The sequence below is a fragment of the Austrofundulus limnaeus genome, unplaced genomic scaffold, assembly GCF_001266775.1.
Source record: "Austrofundulus limnaeus strain Quisiro unplaced genomic scaffold, Austrofundulus_limnaeus-1.0 Scaffold29, whole genome shotgun sequence".
Classification (NCBI taxonomy): domain Eukaryota; kingdom Metazoa; phylum Chordata; class Actinopteri; order Cyprinodontiformes; family Rivulidae; genus Austrofundulus; species Austrofundulus limnaeus.
In genome coordinates, this window is record NW_013952431.1 from 2,149,837 (window position 1) to 2,175,475 (window position 25,639).

General features: G+C 41.9%; 4 protein-coding genes across 4 annotated transcripts in view; 3 read left to right on the plus strand and 1 right to left on the minus strand.

The window, feature by feature from the left end:
* The window catches only part of rilp (Rab interacting lysosomal protein), a 10,692-nt gene extending 4,899 nt beyond the window's left edge, over positions 1-5,793 (plus strand). The window contains exons 3-8 of the mRNA XM_014005192.1: positions 685-698; positions 1,879-2,088; positions 2,965-3,134; positions 3,210-3,335; positions 3,425-3,523; positions 4,001-5,793. Coding sequence (XP_013860646.1) covers positions 685-698; positions 1,879-2,088; positions 2,965-3,134; positions 3,210-3,335; positions 3,425-3,523; positions 4,001-4,121 — 740 coding nt within the window. The 3' untranslated portion in view covers positions 4,122-5,793. The remainder of the gene's footprint in view (positions 1-684; positions 699-1,878; positions 2,089-2,964; positions 3,135-3,209; positions 3,336-3,424; positions 3,524-4,000) is intronic.
* Positions 5,794-5,890: 97 nt separating this feature from the next.
* Positions 5,891-15,040, plus strand: scarf1 (scavenger receptor class F, member 1). Its single transcript, XM_014005310.1, has 11 exons — positions 5,891-6,367; positions 7,419-7,480; positions 7,593-7,694; positions 8,521-9,067; positions 9,962-10,180; positions 11,283-11,411; positions 11,617-11,723; positions 11,823-11,934; positions 13,225-13,349; positions 13,459-13,596; positions 13,670-15,040. The coding sequence occupies exons 1-11, from the start codon at positions 6,270-6,272 to the stop codon at positions 14,734-14,736; spliced, it is 2,706 nt and encodes a 901-aa protein (XP_013860764.1). The 5' UTR covers positions 5,891-6,269; the 3' UTR covers positions 14,737-15,040.
* On the minus strand, positions 14,767-20,364 carry vtna (vitronectin a). Its single transcript, XM_014005313.1, has 9 exons — positions 20,176-20,364; positions 18,901-18,974; positions 18,251-18,370; positions 17,795-18,175; positions 17,571-17,710; positions 17,346-17,502; positions 17,121-17,273; positions 16,556-17,050; positions 14,767-15,423 (listed from the first exon to the last, which is right to left on the minus strand). Exons 1-9 carry the CDS (start codon positions 20,274-20,276, stop codon positions 15,302-15,304), a joined length of 1,743 nt encoding a protein of 580 aa, XP_013860767.1. The 5' UTR covers positions 20,277-20,364; the 3' UTR covers positions 14,767-15,301.
* Positions 20,216-25,163, plus strand: sarm1 (sterile alpha and TIR motif containing 1). Its single transcript, XM_014005311.1, has 8 exons — positions 20,216-20,695; positions 21,056-21,674; positions 21,756-21,968; positions 22,051-22,139; positions 22,217-22,543; positions 22,622-22,811; positions 23,376-23,497; positions 24,213-25,163. Exons 1-8 carry the CDS (start codon positions 20,232-20,234, stop codon positions 24,319-24,321), a joined length of 2,133 nt encoding a protein of 710 aa, XP_013860765.1. The 5' UTR covers positions 20,216-20,231; the 3' UTR covers positions 24,322-25,163.
* The last annotated feature ends 476 nt before the right edge of the window (positions 25,164-25,639 follow it).

Here is a 25,639-nt window from a genome sequence, read left to right on the forward strand (position 1 = left end):
AGAAAAACACAAATTTACCTCCATAACCTCCAACCTTTATGCAAAGTAGATTGAGTACACTCGCACCATTAGAGGCACATTTATGGCTTTATGGCTTCAAAGGTTCCCTTGKTTGTAAAGCCACGTCAGAGTTCCATGTTTTATGTTGATGTCATGCAAAAGCATTTCTGTGTATAGTCACTAATTCTACCATTTAAACAGCATAAATTAACACACTGTTAGACAGGAGTAGGTTAACAGTCAGTGAAGGAGGGCAGAGACTCCTCGTACACAATAAACTGGGTGAAGATTACAGACAAGTCAGGGCGCTGATTCACCCACCCAACTACTGTGTGTGCGCGTGCTTGTGCCCTGAAATTATTGCTTGCATGTTTTTGTCAAAACATAAATCACATGATTTAAACAGCTGCAACAACTGGGTGTGTTTGATAACGTTTAACCTTTTGCTCCCATGCGGCTGACTTATAAGAAAAAAGAATCGTAACTTCATTGTCATCTGATTAGTTCATATTTTATTGTCATTTTACTTGTAAAGAAACTTTCCTAAAGTGGCGGAAGTTTCTGTTTTGCCACAGTTTGGTTTCATTCGTTATAAGAGCTGATCGGTTACTGATTCACCCAGTTTAGAGATTCGAATTCTCACACTGAGTCAGGACTCATGAGTCCGATGTGTCATCTCCTCAGACAGGCTGCTGCCTGTAAAACAGTGGCTTCAGATGAGTTGTACCAGTCATGTTTACATGTGTTTATATACATAACAAACATGTAACAGTAGTTTACATTTGAGTTTGTTTGATTTGTACTTTTTACGTCTATTTGTCTTGTTCTGTCATTTGTTAGCTGTTCATTTATTGGTGTGTGGAATTGTAAAATAAACATCTTGGAATTAGGGCTGTGCGGTATATGCGGTAGACGGTAGAAACAGTATGAAGTTGGCCTACGGTAGAAATTTATACTCTACCGTCCTATCGTCATTACGTCATCGCACCTGTGTCARCAGGGCTGYGAGTGCAGAGACAACTGAGCAACAGGAGTTCGAAATATAATGAAGAAATTCTAGTGTTTTAAAAAATGTATAGAGAGTATAAATTCTCAAAATTTCCTCCTCCCGCTGTAGAAAAGTTACGTACGTCGTGTCGCGGGCTCATTTCCCCCTCCCCTCTCCTCTCCTCTCCTCTCCTCTCGCTGCACATCATGCAGAGCGAAGCTTTAACAACTGTAGTTTTTCACACCCAGTTGTCAGAGAAAAAACTTGTTTTTTGTATTGTTACCCACAGAGATTATTAAAAAAAAGACGTGGACATTCGTTCAGTCGTAAATCCATCTTGCTAATGTAAAGTCGGCCTCCGCTCTGATGACGAAGATGATGAAGATGAGCGCACAGCAGAGCAGCAGCTGATAAGTTCATCAGGCAGAAGGTCATCGTTTGGCAGGCAGATATTAAAGCAAAAATGTTGGGTTTAATTAAAATTAAAGTTTTCTGCAAAAAATGCTCTAAAAATTACATTATCTTAACTTTTTATGATAATTTTCTACCGCGATATATACCGTTACCGTGAAGGGGTTCAATTTATACCGTGAAATGAATTTGAGGTCATAGCACCCAGCCCTACTTGGAATAATTTAAATGTGACTCAGAAACATCCACTGTTGTTTTTAGTGACTGACCTGACTCAGTTTAACCCAAGTGAACCAAATTTACCAACTCAACTTGTTACCCTTTATTTGTCTCAGACTGTCTGCTTGGGTTTTTATTGACCAAATTCAGCCAGCTTTGGATTTTTACGTGTCAGCATTTTGATCTTAGCTGTGTCTATAAAAGAAAGGGAAACTGGTTGTGCTTCTTTACGCCACGCTGTTTCCAGATCTGTAACGTAGGAGCATCTGTGTGTGTTTTTGCAGCTCCAGGAGCAGTTGGATCGCTTCATGAAAATGAACGGCGAGCTGCGGCACAAGCAGAGCGTCCTGCAGGCGCAGCTGACGAGCGCCGTGGAGAGGAAGGCCGACATGGAGGCCGACCTGAAGGAGAAAACCAAAGAGACGGAACGACTCAGAGCGCAGCTGAGTGAGCCCGTCACAAACAGCCCTGTACGCCTCCTCCTACACAGAGCGATTCATTTACTGCACACGCCTTTTATCTGATGGTCCGAGGATTATCTGCTCCTACACTCGTCACATGTTCCACATGAGATCTACTATTCAAACACAGAAATAATTTATTTGATTTTAAATAAACTGAGCTATAACAAACAGATTTGTTAATAGAATTTTCAAAAAAGTTGTGAAAAACTGAAATAATTTTGATTTCCACTGATATTGTTAATAATTTTTAAAAATCACGTCAAAGTTTTTTTTTATTTAAATATATAAGTTTTAAAAAATAATATGATAGAAAGCAGCAATAAATTAACAGAAGAAACTTTTCAACTCTTGTCGACAACATATATTGTTAAATCCATGCATTATTCTGTTTTTTATGTTATTTTTCAGAGAAAGTCTTGCTTATTTCAGCAAGTATTTGCTTTTTTTAAACAAAGAACGTTATTTTGAAAACCTATTTTACAAGAACAAGGTTTAAAACAAGAACATCAGAACAGAAAGCCAATTATTTAAAAGGTAAACAATCCATTTTTTATGGAAACAACAACTTATTTGAAATTTCAACATGGTCTTCAGCTTTTTTCCCCACTTTTTTCTTTTGTTCATAGTATCGGATATAAAGTCAAATCATTTTCAGCAGCTGGAAGTGTGCTAAACTTGTCTTTCTGTAACCCGAAATCTGCACAAATTTAAAATATTTGATTCAAAATAAAAGAAAAACAACTTCAAATTTAGCTTCAGCTAATTTTAGTGTCATAGGCATTTGGAAAAACACACAAAAAACCAAACATTTTACTAATAAAAACTGATTTACTTACCTGAATGTTGTTGGGTGAACTTGACGAGCATCTGTTCTCCCATCAGTCCAGTCCCAGTAAAGCAGCAGAAGAGTCGAGCAGAGAGCCGACAGAGAGCCAGCTGGATCTGGATCAGCCCTGCTTCACCAAGAAGGAGGTGCGGGACATCCTGTTTGAGAGGAACGAGCTGAAAACCAACCTCTTCCTGGTGCAAGAAGAGCTCAACTACTACCAGAGGTGAGTCGGATGCGCGGGTGGACAGGTTTTAGTTGAGCTTGTTTGTGGATTTTACAGATTTTAATGCGTCTGCAGGGAAATACTGAACGAGGAGAGGTGTCCGGGTTTCCTTTTAGAAGCCGTCCGCTCCGCCATCAAAACGAAGAGGAGGCTGATAAAGGCCAAGATGCTCGGGATTCCTGCATCGGAATGCAACAGCAGGTTAGACTCACGTTCTGCTCCTCACGTTCAGGACTGTCAGCAGAAACGTGTTCAGAAAGTCAGGAGTTTCTACCTGTTTCCATCTCCAGTGATGATGAAGACAGGTGTTCTCGGTTCGGGCAGACGGAAGTGGACGGAGCAGCGGTGGACGAAGTTGACAGACCGGCCGAGTCACGCATTAGAAACCTGTGAGTTCACTAGTTTATCTTAAATCTAATTATTCTTTCATTTATTATTCATTTCATCCTGGCTTTGTTGCATTTTAATCCAAGCAGAGTGTAGTTGAGGGGTGGCCGCTGTCCTGCACGTTTTACTTATTTCCTCTGCTCACACACCTGATGTGAATGAACAATTGATTAACAGGCTTCTGCAGAACTTGAAGAGGTGATTAAGTCACTGAATTAAGTGTGTTGGAGCAGAGAAACAACTAAAACTTGCAGGATTATGGCTCTCAAGGACCAGGCTTAAACATCCCTGGTGTTGATGAAATACAAAAAAACTTTGGTGAGAAATCAGACTTCTTTTACAAAACATTGGACAGAAACAATCCAACATGACTCTCAGTCTCGGTCCTGAGCTCCGTCAGCCCCTGTCTATTTTTAGCCATAATCCCCCCGACTGCAGATCTGACCTCAGGCCTGTCTCTTTCATTCTGTCGGCCACAGCTTTGGATTTCTGACGCGGTCGGGCAGCGGCTCCGCCCCCACGAGCAACTCCGCCTCCAGCTGGGAAGTTATCGGCGACACCGAGGCCAGCGAGGATGTGGAGCAACAACTGTCCTCTTAAACCTGGTACCCTGTGGGATTTCTCCCCGTTCGCCTGGCTGTTCTGTTTAGGAAACAGTCGTTTGGACATTTGAATGCAAAACCACAACATAAACATTATTTGAGTTTAGGAAAAAACAAAACAACAACAACTTTTGACTAATTTTAACAATCCTATCAGCTTCCTCATTGTTTATTTAAAATAAGCTGTTTAACAGTTCAGGTATTATAAGAACAATCATGCTATATTTTATTATAAGAAGAATACGTTTTACTGATGTGGTTTTTAGGGATTTATATTTTTGTATACGCCCTCAAAGTTTTATGTAAATTCAGCTTCTTTTCAGCTGAAAGATAAATGTATGATCGAGAAAACACGAGTAAAAAATAAAATATTCTGTAATGTCATTTGTTTTCCAATATAATGGATTTAACTATATTTTATATTTAAAAGGATTTATTTTTAGATGTAGTTTATAACCATATTTCAAATGCTTGAGATTATTTTATTATTTATTCTTTCCAGGTGGTAAGAAAACTTTTATAATTAGTTTTACAAAACTAAATACATGCGCAATATAAAGTTTCACTAATAATTCATCAAGTCATGCTCTTATATGAAAAGTCTGTGGCATTTTTTTTGTTGGTTTACTTCAGATTATTTATTAATTTAAATCCTTTTTGACTAATGTTTGCACTGTTCACAAAAGTTTCAAACAGCGACCTCGTGGGATCTGTTGGCGCTCCGTGATGAGAATGACTTTCAGCTACAGAACTGAAAGTCATTTATTCATGAAATAAATGATTTTTCATTTTAATGTTTTAGAAAGTTTCTCCTATAATGTCATAGGATGTAGCAGCCACCAAACCAAACTTTAGCTCCGCATCGTTGTCGGTACAGATTCCTGATCCAATAAACAAAACTAAAGGTGTTTCAATGTGGCTGCTTCAACATCTAAATTTTGTCACACATGTCACAAACATCTTTATAAAAGATGATTTAAATTAATAAATTTCACACGTTTAATATTTGTGTTTACAGATTCATCTTCCAGAGAAAAAACAAACAAACTTTATTTTGTTGGACTCAATGCGGGACGTCTCTAAATTCACATCAGTTCCACCAGGGGGCGCTTTTACATTATATACTTATTATTTGTGTTACTTCTAAAGCCTCATGGTTTGTTCATGATTTGAAGCACTTGTATAGATGTGGGAAAAAAAAGAGTTTTAGTCACAGAACCAGGTTCTTCTAGCGGTGAGGGTATTTTAACCCTTTACGCCTTAACTTAATGCTTTAATTTTTAAAAATTTTCTTCCTATTTTTGATTATTTTGACACAATCAAAGCACCTGGATGAGTTTGTATTTGATAACAGTGCCATATGTGTGCTGATGTATCAGTATTTGTACTCTGATTTACTCAGTGTTGTCCTCACGGCTTTAAAGAAAATCTTTCCTCTGATGTCATTTCTGTCTCCCTGCTTTAATGTTTAATCAGACCGACACGCCAGGCGGATGTGTTACTGAGGGACAACAAATCAACTTCTAATGACAACACCCTTTAATACATTGTTTACATTTCATTCATGTAACTGACTTTCCAGATGATAAAATGTACTGGGTGTGTGAAAACCAAAAATATAGGATTTTGTTATCATAATAAAATTCAATAAACAGAGGATACAATCTGAATACTGGGATGATTTTAGTGTCCCCCCTCCCCCTTCTGATAAAGAGGAAATGTTGAATGTTGTGTGAAAATGAGTATTTTTTACAGACGCTGAAAGTGATCTGACRTGAGGAACGATGAAGGCTTTCTTCATCATCTCCTGTAAGAACCTCAACAATAGGTTCTGGGAAAGAAGGTGCACAGCAGATGTGTGTGTCATGCTTTGTACGTGCCCCACCAGTGTGTTTCTGTGTGTGTGTGTTACCATCTTTAAAAACAGCCCTGTGTCCAAGTGAATAGAAGGAAGTGGCTCTGACTTCCCTAGGAAACGGGGAGAGGAAAGCCGGGGGCTTTGACCTCTCTGGCTGCACCGGAGCCACAAGGCGACTCACCAGAGAGAGAGAGAGAGAGAGAGAGAGGGAGGGAGGGAAGGGTGGATGTTGGACAGAGAAGAAAAAATAATTTGGTTCCAGTTTGTAGAACTGGACTTTGTGTGGAGATGAAGTTTCTCAGAGCTCTGAGTGCTCTGCTCTGCTGCTTGTTGTCCTCTGCTCACACTCTGGATCCTGGAGGGAGGAACGTCTGCAAGACTTTAAGGTATGTTACATTTTGACTTTCATTTGTACTGCTGTTGTTTTTTTTTTTTTTTACCACTTAATTAAACAAAGGACTCAAGTACCAACAGCTGGAGAGAGTTTGTTTTACAATAATTAAGGTAGTTCAGTCTGGACCTTATACAGTATTTCTCTAGTTATCTTTAAAACAGGAAACAAACAACGTAATAAACATTATTTTCACATCATGTTCTCATTAATATTCTAGCTCTGGACAATCTGGATAATCAACCTGTCATTGTCTATCCATCCATCTATTTTCTTTTCTCTCTGGGTCACAGGGAGCTGGTGTTTATCACTTGTAAAAAGTGGGGTACACCTGGACAGGTCGCAAGTCCATCACATGGACACATATAGACAAATGAGACACAACCAATGAGGGACAATTTAGAGTTTTAAGTGAGCCTTAGGTATGTTTTTGGTCTATGGGAGGAAACCGGAGTACTGGGACCCACCACGTGTGCACAGGGAGAACAAGCTAACTCCACTCAGAAAGATCCCAGCTGAACCCACAACCTGTGAGGCGACAGCTCTGTTCCACTGTGCCGCTCCACTGTCATAAAGAAATTACAAATGGTATAATTYATACATGGACCCAAATCTAAGGGATCAATGTGCTTTTTAAAATACTGCATGCAAAAAAAAACTTGATGCTTCTCTGCATGGAGGCAAAACACCTGCCRGTCACTGTCTGTCTTGTTTGATTTTACTGGAAAAATATCTAGAAGGCCTTCAATCATGCTTTCATCTCTCTTTCTCTCTTGGCGACCGTCATGTAACAATAACTTTGGTACAAAGTACTTAGTTTGATTTAAAAACCAGACCTACACTGATCTTAAAAGATAAAGCACAAACGTGTCATCCTGAGGAAATAAATGATTTTTCATTTTAATGTTTTAGAAAGTTTCTCCTATAGTGTCATAGGATGTAGAACTGAGCCTGACATAATCCAGGTTTGAGTTTGGCCTAAATATATATGTTTATATTTATTTTTTACATCCAGAGTTTGATTTTGTTGTTTCCTGACTCCTCAGAGACCCCACCACTCTGGTCTGTTGCAGTGGGTGGCGTCAGCAGGGAGGCGAGTGCACCACACGTGAGTTTGTGTAACCTAATTCAAGAAATTTAATAAAATGACACTGTTGACTTCTTTGTATGTAATTTCTGATGAATGCTGTGTGTGTGTGTGTGTGTGTGTGTGTGTGTAGCCGTGTGTGAAGGCGAGCAGGCGTGTCTGGAGAATGAGATCTGTTTATCTCCGGGAGTGTGTCGCTGTCCATCTGGCTACTATGGAGCTCAGTGTAAAACACGTGAGTTAAATAGTCATAATCATGTCTTCKTTTGGTTCATCTGCCACATAAAACCTTTGTTTTTTATGTCACTGAATGTAAAAAAAACAAATGTACATACAGCTTTACAAGCATCATTAGAGGCTCAGGTGATAAAACTGGTTTCTGGTGATAAAAAAAGTTGTTTCTGCACAAAACAGGTAATCACAGATGGTAAATATAATGACTTTTCATTTATATTGTTAAATAGTCTAGCTGTAAAAAACACAAAATATTTAGTAAATGTGTAGTTTTACCAAATTATCATCATATTTTTATTGAAGAAAGCTTAAATCCTGGTAATAAGATAAAAATTAAAATCAAAGATGGTTTGATTTTATTCAAAACAGTTGTTTCTTTCTGTTCATCTTTCTGTTGAGCACATTTTTATGTTATGTTTAAGCTCAGAAAATAAAACTCCATCACAAAACATGTAAGAATTTTGCAAATGTTTAATGTAAAATAAAATAAAATACAGCTCAAAAATTGGTAGAAATTTGTAACAACTGGAGTCAAAAATATATATAGGATGTCAAAATGAAGAGTTTGTGTGTAGAAACTGAACATGTCAAAGTCTACATTAAAAGCCAGATTTAAATCAGAACATAAAACAAAGTTTTTATTTTCCATGTAGACCCTGGTTTTGAAATTGCAGGGTTTTAATGTAGAACTACCTCCGGGGACTGAATACATCTGAAAACTATAGAAAAGAAAATTCTTAAAATAAGTTCAAACACTTATTTTATTTTTGAATGGACACTGCCAAATGCTCAGCTGGTCTGTGTGTTCTCTGTGTGTTTGGTACCAGGYTGTCCTCCTGAGTTCTGGGCTCCAGACTGTCGTCAGGTGTGCCGGTGCTTCCCTCATGGCCGCTGTCACCCCGTCACCGGCGAGTGCACCTGCAACCTCAACCGCTGGGGTCCGCTTTGTCAGAACGCCTGCAAGTGTGCCCGCGGCGGCCACGGCCACTGCCACCCCGTCTTCGGGAAYTGCACCTGCGACAAAGGCTGGTCGCTGCCCACCTGCTCCAGACCCTGCCAGTGCTCCGTCCCGGGGTCGGTGGACACCAGCTGCGACCAGCTGACGGGCCGCTGCCAGTGCCACAGAGGATTCTGGGGGGTCAGGTGTGCCTCCAAATGCAGCTGCAACCTGTCTCCGTGTAACCAGTGGACCGGCGTGTGCGAGTGCGTGGCGGGCTGGTGGGGGGCCGGCTGTGACAGGAAGTGCAGCTGCGACCTCGCGTACAGCTGGTGCGATCCGAACACGGGACAGTGCGTGTGCCACCCGGGTTACCACGGTCTGTCATGTGACCGGCCGTGTGGCGCTGGGAGCTACGGCAGCGGGTGCAACATGAGGCAAGTCTGCGATCGTCTACAAGTTGAGGTCTTTTTGACGTTTCTCCCAGAGTTCTCAAGTTACTAAGTACAAATACTTCTTTACTGTACTTAAGTAGAATTTTTGAGTATCCGTACTTTACTTGAGTAATTATTTTTCAGCCTTGTTTTTACTTCTACTTCTTACATTTTCACACAGTTATCTGTACTTTCTACTTCTTACATTTTTTAAAAAGGTAAGAAGTAGAAAGTCATCACTTTTATTTCATTTTAGCTTGTTTACATTCCAGCTTATTATTGTAAAAAATAAATACTATCCATATAAATTGTGCCTCCTAGATAGAGTGAATTTAACTGTGGTTGAATGAGAAGTAAAAATATATAAAAATCTGATACCGTATTAGTTTGTACACAAACAAATCATGTCACACTCCAGCAGGACATAATCATTAAAATAAAAGGACGGTACTTAAGAAGTATTTGTATTTCATGAATTATATTATTACATTTGGCTGCAACCCTCAGATAGATTTTCATTTTGGGGGAAAAGGTTTGGGCAGCCTTGATATATGTATATAAACTGAAGCAGCTGGACTAGTGCATCCTAAATTTAACATAAATTAAAGATTATTTTAATATGAAAGTCATTTGTGCAGTTTTTTGGGAAGGTCACCTCCTAATAAATGTCATTACAYAAAATCTAACTGCTCATTTTAAATCAATACTTTTACTTTTAATACTTAAGTACAAAAAATATCAGATACTTTAAGACTTTTACTCAAGTAATATTCCTAAAGGAGACTTTAACCTTTACCCAAGTAATTTTTTGGTAAGATAGTTGTACTTTTACTCAAGTATCACTTTGTGGTACTTTACACAACACTGGTTTCTCCTGACGCCGTCTCCTGTTTTTAGTTGCGGTCACTGTAAGGACCGCCAGCCTTGTTCCGCCACGGACGGAGGGTGTGCTGCCTGCGAGCCTGGCTGGAACGGCACGCGGTGCGACCACCAGTGCCCGTCTGGTTTTCACGGCCGCGGCTGCAAGGAGAGGTGTCCTCGATGCAGGAATGACGAGAGCTGTGACCCAGAAACTGGGAACTGTAGGAGGTGTGACCCTGGATGGACCGGAACCAGGTGCGTGTGCGTGTGTTGAACAGATAAAACAGGCATCAAATCACAAAATCTGCCCAGAAAGCTTCCCACAATACACTACAGGACAAAACCATAACTCTTTTCTKACGGTCTACTTTTAATACCTGCAGCTTATTTAGACTGAGATCAGCTTCTGTTGAAAAAAGTGATGAAATTAAAATGATGCAGTCTCTCATACAGTTTCGCAAGATCTCGCATGATTTGCTGGCTCTCAGAGCTTGGAGCATGTATTGGATAACTCTCAGCTACTTTCACRTTAAGTTTTATCTCTGCAGCTGTAAAACTCACCGAGTTGTAGCTATTTTTGTGTTGGTTGAATTCAATGAGCTGTGGCTGCCCTCTTGACTTGGATTGTCTACAAGTGAATGAGCTGTAGATGTGCATTCAGGGATTTCTTTCTGAGAATTTCATTAAAATCTGCCCAGCGTTTCATGAGATATTTTGCTAACAGACATCTAAAGTTCACTAATAGTTATTTGCCAAGTTGTAAACAAAAGACTTGTGCAATCTGTAAGAGCTCAAAGTATGTGTTGGGGATGACTCAGCTACCACCACACCAAACTATAGCTGAATATTTGTAAAATTGACTGCGTTGTAGCCATTTTTGTGTCTTAGTTCGACTAGCTTTGGCGGCCATCTTGGGCCAAATTGATTCCAAAAGTTAATGAGTTGTAGGCGTGAATCCTTTAATTACTTTTTAAAGGCTTAATTACAGTCCATGCACTGGTTGATGAGATATTTTGCTAACAGACAAACACACACAGACAAAGATAAGAACATTACTGACCAACTTTCAGCAGGAGGCGATAGAGTGCAAATATTGTTTTCATAGTTTACAGTTCTTTCTGTGTTCTGTGGTCTGATGTGGGAATTTATCACCTGCTTGCTATAWTTTCTCACAACTTCACAAATGTATCAATCAAAACCAACTTTAAACRGTGTTTAATGTAAATTCAGGAGAATTTGTGATAAAACTCTTACAGTTTCTGAAAATCCTCGTGTCTTTTAATGAGTTTATCTCTTTTAGAACAGCAAGGCTGAGACTGAAGTAAAAAAAAAAAACAGTATTTGTGTCCTCATCCAGGTGTGAGGAGCCCTGTCCCAGTGGGACACACGGAGACGCCTGCAGCTTCCTGTGCAGCACCTGTTTTCATGGTAACTGCCATCACGTGACAGGAAGATGTGTGTGTCAGCCTGGTTTTCAGGGAGAGAGGTGAGCAGTCGGGTCAAGGCTCTTAATAAAAAGTTGTTTATCTAAAGTTAAAGCGTCAGACACCTCTGTTGAAGACAGAGTAGAAAGTCAAAACATAAAGAGACTAATTAAAATGTCAAGATTTTATTACATATAGACACAATGAGTTTTTTTTAATAAGAGCTAAGTTTAATTACTTATAATTAAGATGTTCTGTGTTTTCCAGCTGTAACAGCAGCTGCCCTGTCCTGCAGTTTGGTCTCAACTGTTCGTCTTTCTGTGACTGTGGTGACGGAGTCGGCTGCGACCCCGTCTCTGGCGCCTGCCCCTACAGTAAGTCCAACCGTTCACTCGTTCATCCGTCTTCCCTCGCGCATCTGTGAGGCTTCGAGCCTGAACGACATCAGATGTTTGTGAATATTTGTCTGTCAGGTGGTCGAGGGGCTGTTCTAGCAGGCGTGCTGGTTCCTTTGTTCCTCCTGTTGTTTGCCGTTCTGTGCTGCTGTCTGTGCTGTGGAGGACGCCCTGCTGCTGGCAAGGACAGGTCTGCTCCTTTATAGACTTCAATAATTGTGTCAGGTCCATAGACTTGAATAAGGTCACTAGACTGAGCCCCGCCCATACCGTCCACTGGTAGCGTCTGTGACAGCATGGAGGAGCAGAAATGGCGTCCAAACAGTGCAACAACTCACTGCCTCCATAGAAACAAACAGATAAACAGCAAGCTGAACCTGATCTGTTTCACAGATTATTGGTCATGTTTTTACAATAAATTAATAACCATGTTAATCTCATTCAACAATCACATAAAACAGATTTATACCAGAAAAATATATAATTTAAAAGTAACAATGATCTAAACCAGACCTGAAATCAGCCTGTAACTTAGACTTTAGCTAGTTGAAAAATGATGACTTCAGCTAGTAATAAAGTATATTTAATATTTTTCTTACTGTCATAAAAGAATAATAATATTTATATTTACCAGTCAACAGTTAGAAAATGTTCACTGGTTATAGGATGAAACTTGTCTCTATTAGCTAACATCTTCTTAACAAGTCAGGTTCCTCTAACAGAAACCTAAAAACACACATTTATAATATTATTTTACACTCTGTAGGTATAAATATTAATCAGAGGACAAAGTAATATTTAATAGTTTTTTAATAATTTTAATTTTAAACTGTTACATTATGTTCTGCTCCGATCACATTGAGCTAAATAAGATCAAATCTGCTGACTTGTGTTGTGAAATGAGACGTTTTCCTGTTTATCTTCTGTTAATAAATCCATAACACAAACAGCTTTTCTGACATTATTTAAAACATTAGATAGATTATATAAACTGTAAAATATTAATAATAATTGGGTTAATATTATTAATAGTTTTTATGATTTCTACATCGTCAGTCCTTTTTTCTGCTCTGTTGTCAACATGTACAGTAATAATAAATCCAGACTCTTGACTGTTTAGCATTAGCCGTTAGCTTCACCAGCCGATCACACGGTCACGTGGTTTCTGCGCACTCCAGCTGTTCTATATAAACTCCTTGGTCAGGTCTTTCAAACTGATGTATCATCTATAAATAGTAACATTTTGAACAATAAATGTGACTCGTGCTGGAAAAATGAGTCTGAATGAACACAGGCCAYAGTTTAAAATCAAGATGTTTTAGACAGTTTGTGGTTGTTTTTGCTGTTAGAGAATTAATTCACTTTGTTTGAACATGTTCATGCTCAAAACTACAAAAAAAGAGTGAAATAAAAATAAGTATACGACTTTTTAAATATGTTTTATTATTATTATTATAAAGTTTTTTTTTCTTTGCAACAGTGTGGCTGTGGCTGAAGGCGGTTTGTCTGTTAGGATGAAATATCACGTCTACAGCGTCCTGGCAAACATCGGCGCCGCCCTCCCCTGCATCTCTGACTGGTCCTCTGGCTTGCCTCGAGTCACGGGTCAGTACCACCATGAAGGACTGAAAACAGGCTTCCTTTTCAAGAAATAAGCAGCTGTCACTACTTTTGAAGTACTTTCATGGACATTTTGTGCCTGATTTCCACACAGTCTCTCACCACGACCCGGAGCTGACTTTTAACCACAGCTTCATCGAGCCTCCCTCCTCTGGTTGGGTCACTGAGGGGTCGTCGTTCGACAGCGACGAAGAGGAGGGAGAGGCTCTTTACTGTGTGCCTCCAAGAGAAGGTAGGTCAACCTTTACGTCTTAAAAACATTGCAGCTGAGAGTTTCTCTAATTTGCTCCGACGTCTCCTCTCAGACATCCTGGAAGTGGCCGGAGGAGAGTTCCAGGAGATGAGCTCCAAGTGCAACATGTTCTTAGACCCGTCCGGCTTCAGCAGCGAGGACATCGCCTCACCCTTCAACATCCCTCGGACCTCCAGCATCGCCAAATCCAAGCGCCCGTCTGTCTCGTTCGCAGAAGGCACCCGCTTCAGCCCCAAGGAGAGGCGAGGCTCCGGGCAGGACGTTGGGACTCCTCTGCGCAGCAAGGCCAAGTCCCCCTGGGGGGTCCTGATGCTGTCGGCCCTCCAAAGCCAAGGAGGCACGGTGAGAAATGGGGAGGGGAGTGGAGCTGAGGGTGAGGAAGAGGAGGATGGGGCAGATGATCAAGCTACAGAAAATCAGGAGTTAAGGTGTGAGGAAGAGGCCCAGGAAGTAGACCGATCCCAAACTCAGGAGGCCAGTCAAGCTCTTGGGTCCTCAGGACGAAGACGGACCATGTCCAACACAGCTGCTCATAAAGGAACCTCTGAGCGAGAGGTGGGGGCACCGCGTAAGGTCACCACAGTGTACGTGACGGTGGGTAAGGCAGGCCGGCCCCTAACAAAGACAGACTCGGGTTCTGAAGGCCCGGTTCAGGCCATGCTGCGCAGACTCGGCAGCTTACAGAGACAAAGGGAGCAGGAGCCAGGGAAGCCACGGTCAAAGGCAGCTGAAGGCATCACCAAACCCCCCAGGAGCAAACTGGGAGCTCGGGTCGCTGTGTGGGAGCAGGGAGGTCCGTCTGGCATTTGTAAGCCAATCAGGAGGAAGCACGCTTCCCACAATCCTCCCATCACCTCTGGTCCCGTCGAAGCCGTACCAGCAGAGAACGCTTCAAAACGACCACCATCGTCAATTTTAAAAAGCAGATCTGACTCAGGATCAGACCTGAGAGTCGAGGGAGGCTCAGGTCAGGGTGCTGACGCAAGTTCAGAACGAACGGAGAGCAGCTACCAAACAGTGGGAGCAGCAGGAGACGCTCTGGACATCCTCACCAACCAGGGAGCAGGGGTGAACATGGATGTTGAACCCTGCTACGAAAACATCTTCATTAAAAATTGATCCAAACTTTATTTTATTWTTTTACAGACAGCTTTTAGAAAGATTAGTAAAAAAAAAGGCTGTTGAATATTTGACTGATTACAATGTTTTTACTGACTCCAGTAAAGGAACTAAAACACTGTTGAGTTATTAACTGGAACTCAGAAAAGTGGACTWGGTTTTAATATTTATAAACACGACTGCAGGTTATTGTTTTTTGTGACAGAGCACCTCCATAAAATCTGTCATATTTTATTACTCRCTGTGTAAAATATTTTCTTATTAGAAGAAATTAAAAGCACAGTTAGTAGATATATAAACTGTAGAAAACATGATTCTTATGCAACTTTTTTTTTTTTTACTGTCAGGCCTCTGAGGTTTTCTTAACCATTTGGTGATAAAGTCAGTCAGCTGACGACACAAGATAAACTGGCTAAACTTTGGCCGCACGGACTTTTACTGATTGCTCATGTTTGCTGAAGTTGAGCAACTAGTTATAACCTGAACAAGTTTCAGTAAAAATAAAAAGACTCATTCTTTACAAAGTACTGTAACCACATTGAACACAYACAAAACAAATCAAAAACTATTTCTTCTCTGCTCCGGTTGTGTTTGAACAGCCGAGCCAGTACTTGGCGATGGATCTGGGGTATGGCGGCATGGCGGAATCGACTCTCTTCGTCCTGAGGTCCACTCTGTAGTATTTATCTAGAAAACACAAACAAAGCAGTCATTTTTTAACTTAGGCTGCAGATTGTGCTTACGTCACCAGGTTTTTCCTTAATTTCAACATTAATCAAAACTTGTCATAAGAATGGTAGTTAGATGGGCATAAAGACCAGAAGCCACCACGAGGATCTAACAATGAATTGAGAAAAACAGGCAGTTTTTGTGCTCTTCAGGGTGATGAGTATTTGGAAACAGGTGTCCCGATTCCTAACAAAAGCTAATTGACGTGTAAAAAGATGGACATCAGGAGGCTACGGCCAGAGCTGCAAATACAAATCGTAAATGCAACCAATTAAATAAAAGAATCTAAACAAAAAACCCACCCAGAGTGTCATAAAAATATCCAAACTGTGACACTAGTTTAGTGCTTGGTGCATCAAAAACAAACAAATAAACAAACAAACAAACAAACAAACAAACAAACAAACAAACAAACAAACAAACAAACAAACAGCCCCACATACAGAAACACAGCAAGCGGAGAATGAAAAGAAAGATTTGGATCTTCCTCGTGCTGACAAACAGGAAACACGTGAAACCAGTTATTATAATAAGTTTTCTGTGATCCGACAGACAACTTATAAGATGATCTAATCAGTTCAGATTGGGTGTACAACTAAACCCTCGCTGCTTTCTGCAAGTTTGTCTAAAAATCTGACCCTTCTTTGGATTTGAACTGATGTGAACTAAACAGACTAAACATGTCATCTTGTTGGAACGAAGTGAGGATCTGGTTGCATTCATGTTGTTTGTCTTTATACGTCTGGCTAAATTAGATTCCTCCTTTGGATAATAAAGTAAAAACGGATTAATATAGATTTCAGCTCACTCAGAATTAACTTGTGGGATATGCTAACCTTTATTTTTTGTTTTATGACTTAGCAATGCACGGCTGATTATCAGGGTTAGATGGTTTGATTTAGCTATTGTGAAATTTTAACCAAAAATGTTCAGGATCACACGTTTTCTGTTGGTAAAATTGCTGCTTTATGTCCTTCTATATTTGAAGTTTTAGATCTGAGCAATGCAACCATGTTGTGTTRGGCATCATGAGGAATAAATGTTTTAATAATTATTACAGGACAGTGATGTTTGAATGAGTTAATTTTACCTCCTTTGAAGAAGTAAACACTCTGTATAGGCATGTCCCTCTGGAAGAAGCGCTCATTTCTGGAGTCGTAGTTGCCTCGGTTGTTCTGATTGTAGCGATCCCAGCGCCTGCTCTGGTCCCAGTCCTGGTCCCGACGTCTGCTCTGATCCCAGTCCTGGTCCCGGCGTCTGTCCCAATCCCGACCGAGCCTCTCCTCCATTTCCATCCTCCTCTCTGCCAGTCTCATACCCATCTCCATCCCTCTCTCAGCGAACCCTTGACCCATGTTCATCCCCTGCTCGGCTATGGACCCCCAGGAGGGCGACCGGTTCCACCTCCTCTGACCCCTCTGCCACCTGTTCTGTTGGCCCCACTGCTGGTCAGGCTGGTAGTCAGACCACCGCCCCGACCTCCAGGGAGCAACGTAGATTCTGCCGGCCATGGCAGCATCCACCGGAGACTGGAGGCCCACCCAGTCTCTGTTAATGAAGTGGTGTTTGTCTCGATGCTGAGGCCCTGGTAAGGTCAAACAGGTCAACACACATCCTACGTTTGTCGAACAAAAAGTGTGAGAGTCCCAACTTACAGTCAGAGTAGAGCTCAGTGAAGTAGCGCTCGTAGTTGCTGTAGTATAGATCCGTGTAGCGCCTGAACAGCGTGGACGGAGACCTCTCGGACATGGCGGCACACTCCTCGTGGGACGGCTGATGCAAGAATTCGTAGACGTAATACTGGTTGCCTGGACAAAAACATCCGTTGAACATTTGGGGTTTATGATAATGAGCTTCTTGCTTGCGTTCTGGGACCCTACCTTTGAAAAAGTAGACCTTCTCCTTCCCGTGGTGACTGTGCGCCGGCAGGGCGAACGCTGCATCTACGTGATCAGGGATCTTCTCAAACCCAACGCTGATTTCTCGAGGGTAGTCATCTTCCAGCACACCGTTGTTGAACCTCCAGTACTTGTCCCCCTGATGAGAGTTTAGATTCAGACAATAAATCAGGAGCGCAGACGGGAAGTAGTATTCTTCACCCTCACCTTAAAGATATAGGTCTTCCCCTGGCAGTTGATGCGAGTGAACGCAGCATCAATGGGACCGGTGATGCCCCACACGTCCTCTATGAGCTTTGGATAACCAGGAAGCACCGAGTTCTGGTCCAGCTCGAAGAAGTACTTCCCTGCATACCAGGTTCATCAACCACTGAACAAGACTACGACGGTACCTCGAAATATTGCTTAACATTAGAGGAAGTACGACTCACCTCTGAAGGCGTAGATGGAACCATTTTTCAGCTGCATGAAGGAGTCAAAAGGTCTGATGCCGCAGACCTCAGCATCCGGGTCCGGGGCTGCTGTGATGGGGACTGTGGTGGTCTCAGCCATTTCATGAGTCCGAGGAGCATCCGTTGTAGGAGAGGGGTCACTTTTGGGTGCAACTGTGTGTGGGGCATTTGTGACTCTGGGATTCATTAGTCGTGGGGGTTTGGTCATCTGCAGGCTGGTCTCTGGAGGTGGAGCCAGTCTGCGGCTGAAGTCTGGGACAGGAGGCTGTGAAGGTGAGACAACTGAAGGTCCAGGAGGAGTGGTGCTTTCAGGCAAGTCGTAATCATCATCTTCGGCAAACACAAACGTGTCGCCACGTGCTGATGGGAGGAACACAGGTCATTAAACTCTGAAACACGTTGGATTTGGACCAAACTAGAGACAAGTTTCCTTACTCGTCTTCCCACAGACGGTCTCATAGTCCGAGCAGCAGCTTTTGTAGTATTTACACATGGAATCACACTGGCACGTCCTCTGAGAGTCGAAACCGTTTTCACACCGGTTCAAACACGACTCTGATGACAAAACAGACATCGTATTAAAGCTCCTGTTACAGCTCACGAGGCAAAAACTTCAGCTTTTTGTTTCCTGTTTAAAAATAAACCTCAGCAGAAGTCAAATATTTTCTTTGTTTGTTTTTCAGTCATAAAACCTCAGCACACATTGTGAAAGTGACCAAAAAGACTTTCTCTTCCTTATTGTAAGCTTCAGCTTTTTCTTCATTTTAGAGAAGTAAACTTCATGCTGAGATTATTATCGCATTTTAGCCTGAACCTGAACTCGACTTCCACAACACATTATAGTATTTAAACAGACAGTACAATACAAAGTACTAATACTAGTACAAAGTACTAATACAAAGAGCTGCTAGGCATTGTAAAAGTAACTATAAAAACCATAGCAGCCAAAGTTGGGTCTGTTTCTGCAATAAAAGTAAAAACTGACAGATTTGTTGCACATTTGACCAGCTTTCAAATAAAGACAGTAGTTTTTTTAAGTAAGTGTGAAACAGTTTATAGAATTTTTTTTTTTTGGTGAAACTCACCGTCTGAGGCCTCAGAGACGAGAGCGAGCAGCAAGACGATGAACAGCCTCATGTTGTTTCTGCTGACTGACTCACTGAGGAACGATGAGACACACACTCAGTTATTGGAAACACGAGTCAGTCAACCCTCGTTTGTTTACTTTAACCTCAGTTCTTCAACTAAACACAAAACAGCTGAGATCAATAAGACAGAGGTTCTCAAACTGGAGTCCCTGGACTCCTAAGGGTCTACGAGAAGTATCTTGGGGGTCCTCAAAGATTTTTGCTAAAATGTTAATTTGGCTTTTATTTAAAAAAAAATGCACGGAGAACAATGAACTAATAAAACAAAAACTTAATAAAAATATATTCCCATGGCATTTAGGTGTTGAAATGACAATAAATTATATTTTAAAACAGCATGGGGTTTATGAGGGGGTCCATGGAATTTTTTTTTGTCCTTGTAAGGGGTCCCCAGACCCAAATGGCTTGAGAACCCCTGCAATAAGAAACAAAGGGTCAGACCTATCTGATGACACCCTGCCAAGTTACATTTATACTGCAGTTTATGACTCGTGATGTGGTTTCTGGAGGTAACAGAATTAAAAATGTATGGTTTTAGCACACGATTAGGAACAAGTTTCATCTATTTGTGGCTGAGTCATCACAAGGCCTCAGAAAACCAGGACAACTGCTGAAAGGTGTTATATCATAAGCAAGTCTCATTCAGTATTTTTGGACACTTCAAATGTGAAACAGAACCTGCAGATACAATAAATGTCTTTCTCCACGCTGCCTCACATTGTAAACAATGACTCTTCTTTTTTCTTCTATAATCTGCAGTTTGTCATCTGTTTTAGTCTCGAACAGAAATAAAAGATATGAACAGACATGAAAGAAAAACACTGAGGTGAGGCAAAAACAAAACAAAACAAAAGAAAACAAAAATCGAATCAAATCAAATCCAAAATAAAACAAAACAACATTAAAAGCTGATCATGCCTTAAATGCAAAACAAGGGAAGTAAAGAACAAAAGGGCAGAGAAACAGTAATATATGTGAGCCAAATATAAAGTGAAAAGCAGAGGAAATAGAGTCGGTATGTTTACATCCAGACCCTCATCTGCGCATGCGCAGAGTCACAGACCGCACTGAGTACAAGGTGCAGGAAAGTGAGCGTCTCTTTGTTTTTTGAAGACATCTTTATTTATGATTATTTTTTTATACACAGAGGAATTATACCAGAATTTCAGCGGATGAAGACCAAGTGACGAGTTTGTGTAAATATGTGTTTACTTCTGTGTGTGGACAACAAACGGAGCCCGTAAACATCCTGTTGTCTCCGCCGGTAGATGCTCCTTTCTCTGCTCCTCTTCCTGTTCAGGCTCCGCCGACATCTGTCCTTCATGTTCAGCTCAGACAGACTCACTGTTCCGGATTATGTCAGCCGGCTGCAGAGAGGCAGGAGTGGCTCCGGAGGCGAGACCAAGCCGGTGTCTCCGGGGGTCCACGCGGACGTCCAGGCCGCCCTGGACGCYTCGCTTCCGGCCCTACGCTCCGCCATCAAGAGGCTGAGGTCCGCCAAAGAGCAGTCCGACTCGGAGGAGACCCGCGGGGCCGTGGCAGAGATCTATCAGCTGGTGGAGGAGGCCTGGGTCTTACCCACCGTGGGCCGGCAGGTGGCCGAGGAGATCTGCACCAGGATCCGTCTGGACGGAGGCCTGGAGCTGCTTCTTCAGCTGCAGCAGACACCCACCGTGGAGATCATGTACGAGGCTGCAAAACTGCTGGAGCAGATCCTGATCTCCGACAACAGGTACTAACCCTGAGCCTCTGGTTTCAGAATAAACTGAAGAAATTAGAACAAACTGTTTTTGTGACAGGCTGCTGGGAACAAAGTGGTTTTGTCTATTGTGCTGGTTTTCTCTTAGATTTAAGAGTTTTTGGTTGAAAGATCAGAGTTTAGTGGGTTAACAAACAAAAACATTGCTCAGATAATGGTCAGGACTGAAAAAACAAACAAACAGCCAAGGTCCCACCAAAAAGTCCAAAGATCACAAGTAAGTTAGGCTGCTTTGAAGCATGACCCGATACTTTTGTATAGTACTATATCCCTTCTTCATTTCAGTCCAAACACTGCAGTACGCTTGAGTTCTGATAMCCTCTCTGTACACAGGGACTACGTTGCCCGTATGGGTCTGGGAGTCATCCTGAACCTGACCCGACAGCGGGAAGATGCCCAGCTGGCTCGCAGCGTCTCCGGCATCTTGGAGCACATGTTCAAGCACACAGAAGAGACGGCCGTCCACCTGATTTCCAACGGCGCCCTGGACACCCTGCTGTTCTGGTGCCGGGGCACGGACCCAACCGTGCTCCGGCACTGCGCCGTGGCTCTGGCTAACTGCGCCATGTACGGAGGCCACCGCTGCCAGAGATGGATGATCGAGAAGCAGGCGGCCGAGTGGCTTTTCCCCCTGGCCTTTTCCAAAGAGGACGAGCTCATACGCTTCCATGCCTGCCTGGCAGTGACGGTGCTGGCCGCCAATCGAGAGATCGAGAAAGAGGTGGTGAAGTCGGGAACCTTGGAGCTGGTGGAGCCGTTTATCGCATCCCTGGATCCAGATGACTTTGCCCGCTGCTTGTTGGACAGTGCCGACTGCATGCAAGGAAGAACAGCATCGGACCTGCAGCACCTCCTACCTTTATTAGACGGCTCACGAGTGGAAGGGAAGTGCATCGCAGCTTTTTACCTTTGCGTCGAGGCCAGTATCAAATCCCGACAGCGCAACACAAAGGTACAACCCCTGTTTAATTGTCACATGCCACAAATAGTTCATTGACTGGCTTACTTGTGATAAATGTGCTGTTTCCTCTAGATTTTTCAAGAGATCGGTGCCATCCAGAGCCTGAAGAGAATCGTCATGTACTCCAGCAACAACACAGTCTCCGGCCTCGCCAAACGGGCCCTGCGTATGATGGGAGAGGAAGTGCCAAAACGAATCCTGTCCTGTGTGCCCAACTGGAAGACCTGCGAGGTGCAGACGTGGCTGCAGCAGGTTGGCTTCAGTGCCTTCTGTGACCGTTTCCAGGTGAGCAAAACTACCAAGGGTTTCAGAGAGATGACCACATTTTTGAAGTGTTGCTCAGCCAGTGCTTTGTCCCGTTTCACAGGAGCTTCAGGTGGATGGAGATCTTCTTCTGAACGTCACCGATCAGGATCTGAGCTCTGATTTGGGCATAACTGGTCTCACCTGCAAGAGGTCAGTTCCYGAAACTTGTTAAAACTCAAGACTGAGGCAGAGCGGAGTGTCACAATCGGATGTTTTTAACTCTCCAGGTTTTTGAGAGATTTACGTGTGCTGAAGACCTACGCCGACTACTCCATGTGTGACCCTCACAACATGGCCGACTGGTTAGCCGAGGTGGACCCTCGATTTCGCCAGTACACCTACAGCCTGCTGCAGGCGGGGGTGGACCGCAGCATCATTCAGAGCCTGACCGATCAGCAGCTCCAGCACGACTGCCACATAGACAACAGAGTCCACCGAGCAAAGATACTGTCTGCAATTCGCAAGCCGATAAAACTTAGCCACACGGACGCTAAACCCCCGGGGCCCGACGTGTTCATTAGCTACCGTCGGACTACCGGGTCCCAGCTGGCCAGGTCAGGACTGACAGGGAGGAGAACATCAAAAATAAAAAAACAAGAATAACTTCTGATTATTTTTTTCATCCCCCCCAGCCTTCTGAAGGTGCACCTACAGGTCAGAGGTTACAACGTCTTCATAGATGTGGAAAAGCTGGAGGCCGGAAAATTTGAGGAAAAATTGATTCAGAGTGTTCAGAGGGCCCGCGGCTTCATCCTGGTACTGTCCGCCAACGCCCTCGACAAGTGCATGGGCGACACCGCGATGAAGGACTGGGTGCACAAGGTCAGGAGTTTTCCACAATTATACAAACGTCTCTTAGTGAGTTGCACCTCAAACACTGACTTCTGGCCTCGTTCTGACTGGGTTGTTTGACCACTCTTCCTGGCAAAATTGATTTAATTTAAACTAGTTAGCTYCCTGACACTGACCCTGCTTTTCAGCTTAGATGACAAATTTACCACCGAGCTGAGGACAGACTTATCCAGTCACAAACCAGTTTTGATGAGTTTTGGACCATTTTCCAACTGGAACAYGCAAATTTCCAAGCTTGTACCGTCTAGGTGCTGATTTGAGTTGAAKTTGAAGAATTTGACAGATAGTCCTCCTCCTCCTACTTACACCACTTACTAAAATATTTAAATGAACCAATGCATGATTTTGAGCCTGTGTGCCTTAGAAACAAAACAAAGTAAACTTCTGCACAGTTTTGTTTTGTCAGAATATATAAGAAAAAATATATAATTATTAATACTTATTCCATTAATTATTAAAAGTTATTAATCTAATAAAAATTATGTAATTTCCCTCTGGGATTAATAAAGTATTTATATATCATCTGTCTTGCAGGAAATAGTCACGGCCCTGGCTGGTAAGAAAACCATAGTTCCTGTCATAGACAACTTTGTGTGGCCGGACACCAGTTTACTACCAGAGGACATGAGAACTGTCCTCAACTTCAATGGCGTTAAGTGAGTGTCTGTCCACTTTACTGTGATAACCTCATCATATGAGACCCCTGCTGGCAAAATGAGTCACAAGGAGGAATTTTTCAACACGGGATTGTTATTAGTTATAAATTGTCCATCTCAAATCTTAAAAATGATACGGATTTTGTTGAAATTTGATGGTTGATCACCTGGCTAACATCAAGCTAGTTTAGTTTACGAGAGTTTTGATTTTTTTTTACCAGCCCTCTATTCTGAAAGGGGAATCCCCATGCTTCACAATGATGCCTAACTATACAAATTGGCAATGAAAAATTATAAATTTCAAAAGGAATGATAAGTATTATAAGACGAAGGACACTTTCTGAAGATATACCTATTAGAAAACTTTGATTTAAAGGTAGAGTAGAAAGATTTTAAGCTATTTTAATATCAGGATGACTAGACAGTCTTTTCCGCAAATTGTAATTATGGCAAAAACTATTTTTACTTTTTTTGCACTCCAGTCTGACTAATTTTGCCAGCACTGGTCAAATATGTTGCTTTTAACCACAGAACAATTCTGTGGTAGTAAACACAGAGCGAGAATATTTTTCGTCAGTGGTTGTCAGATTGTTCATTTTCAGTCACAAAACCATTTATCAAGTTTCTATGATGAGTATTTTATCAATGCAAAGGTGAACCTAATAAACTGGTCTTATTTTAATTTTTCCGCGGCTTCTGTTGCCTCTTTTCACAGATGGTCCCATGAATACCAAGAAGCCACGATCGAGAAGCTCATCCGCTTTCTGGAACGAAAAGAAGACATCGACGGGCCGGACAAATCTAAAGACCAGAAGAAGAAATAAATAAAGAGTCTGAACACAGATATAAGACTGCACTCCTGTAAGCCGTCTGGAGCTGTTCCTGCTTGGCCCTACAGCATGTAAAGCTAAAGATGCTTAGATAACTTCCTCACATAAATGCCTAATGAATAGATGAGTTAAAACGGGAGTGTCAGGTTGCCATATAAATAACCTGAAATTAATAGTTCAGATCTTTTGAGGTGGGATTCAGTGGAAAGGCTATAAACAAATGACGTCTTACCTGTTGTAGATAGTTCTTGGCACGAGCTCAGTTAGAAAAGAAAAAAAAACAGTTTAATTCTGTTTTGGATTGACGAGCTAATGGCTAGTCCTAGCTGGGCCAAAAACAAAGCAGACTTCTGCTGCCACCATTTTACAGACTTTCAACCGCTGTTACCATAGTTTCACATAAAAGTTATTTACATAAAACATTAAGGGTATTAGCAAACAGCAGCAGCTAGCTGTAGCACGTCCAGCAAAAATATATTCCTGCCAAATTTGCAACGTAAAGCTTACAGAATGGTGTTCCTTGGTCCCACTCAGACTAGCCACTAGCTTGTCACTACGATCCAAACTAAACATTTGAATTGTTTTTCCAAGTTGAGCTCGTTCAAAGAGCTGCCAACAGCAAAGTGGATCCCACTCTAAAATATTTGAATTACAGCTTTAATGTCAGTACCGCTGTATAATGTAACCACATTCAGTATCTCAGGAAAATAATCAACCAGCCGTCATCAATAATAATCTGTGGAAGCTCCACCGACCCTCCAGTGTCCGTCAGAGTTACTGTTTAAGCTGGTATCTATCCTTTAACGTGTCTATAATAAAGTGAYGTCGGGCTCCGATCTGACTCAGCTGTTTTTGTGCTGCGATAGGCAAAAATAAAATTAATTTTTTTGACAAAACCGAGCGGTRTGAATTTTCTTTGAGATAAGAAAGTCTTACTTTATCTTGAGCTGAGCTGCAGGAATATTTGCTACCTCCAGTTTTACCAAAACATAATTCAAAAACTATAAATCTAGAAAAAAAGACATGTAGTTTGTAGTATTAAATAAATCTTTGTTAAGAATGGATGAAGATGTCAAACATGACCGTAGAGGACCAAACTACAGTATATGTTGTCCAGATTTCAACATGAAGCAGAAAATTAGGTTTATCTTTAAATAAACTTTTAGAAATGTTTAAGTTCAACATTACGAAAACTGATGTTGCTGTAATATTTAGTTTTTTTTGTGCTTTATCAATGAATATCCATCCATCCATCCATTTTCTGTACACGCTTCTTCCTTTTCAGGGTTGCGTGGGTCACTGGTGCCCATAT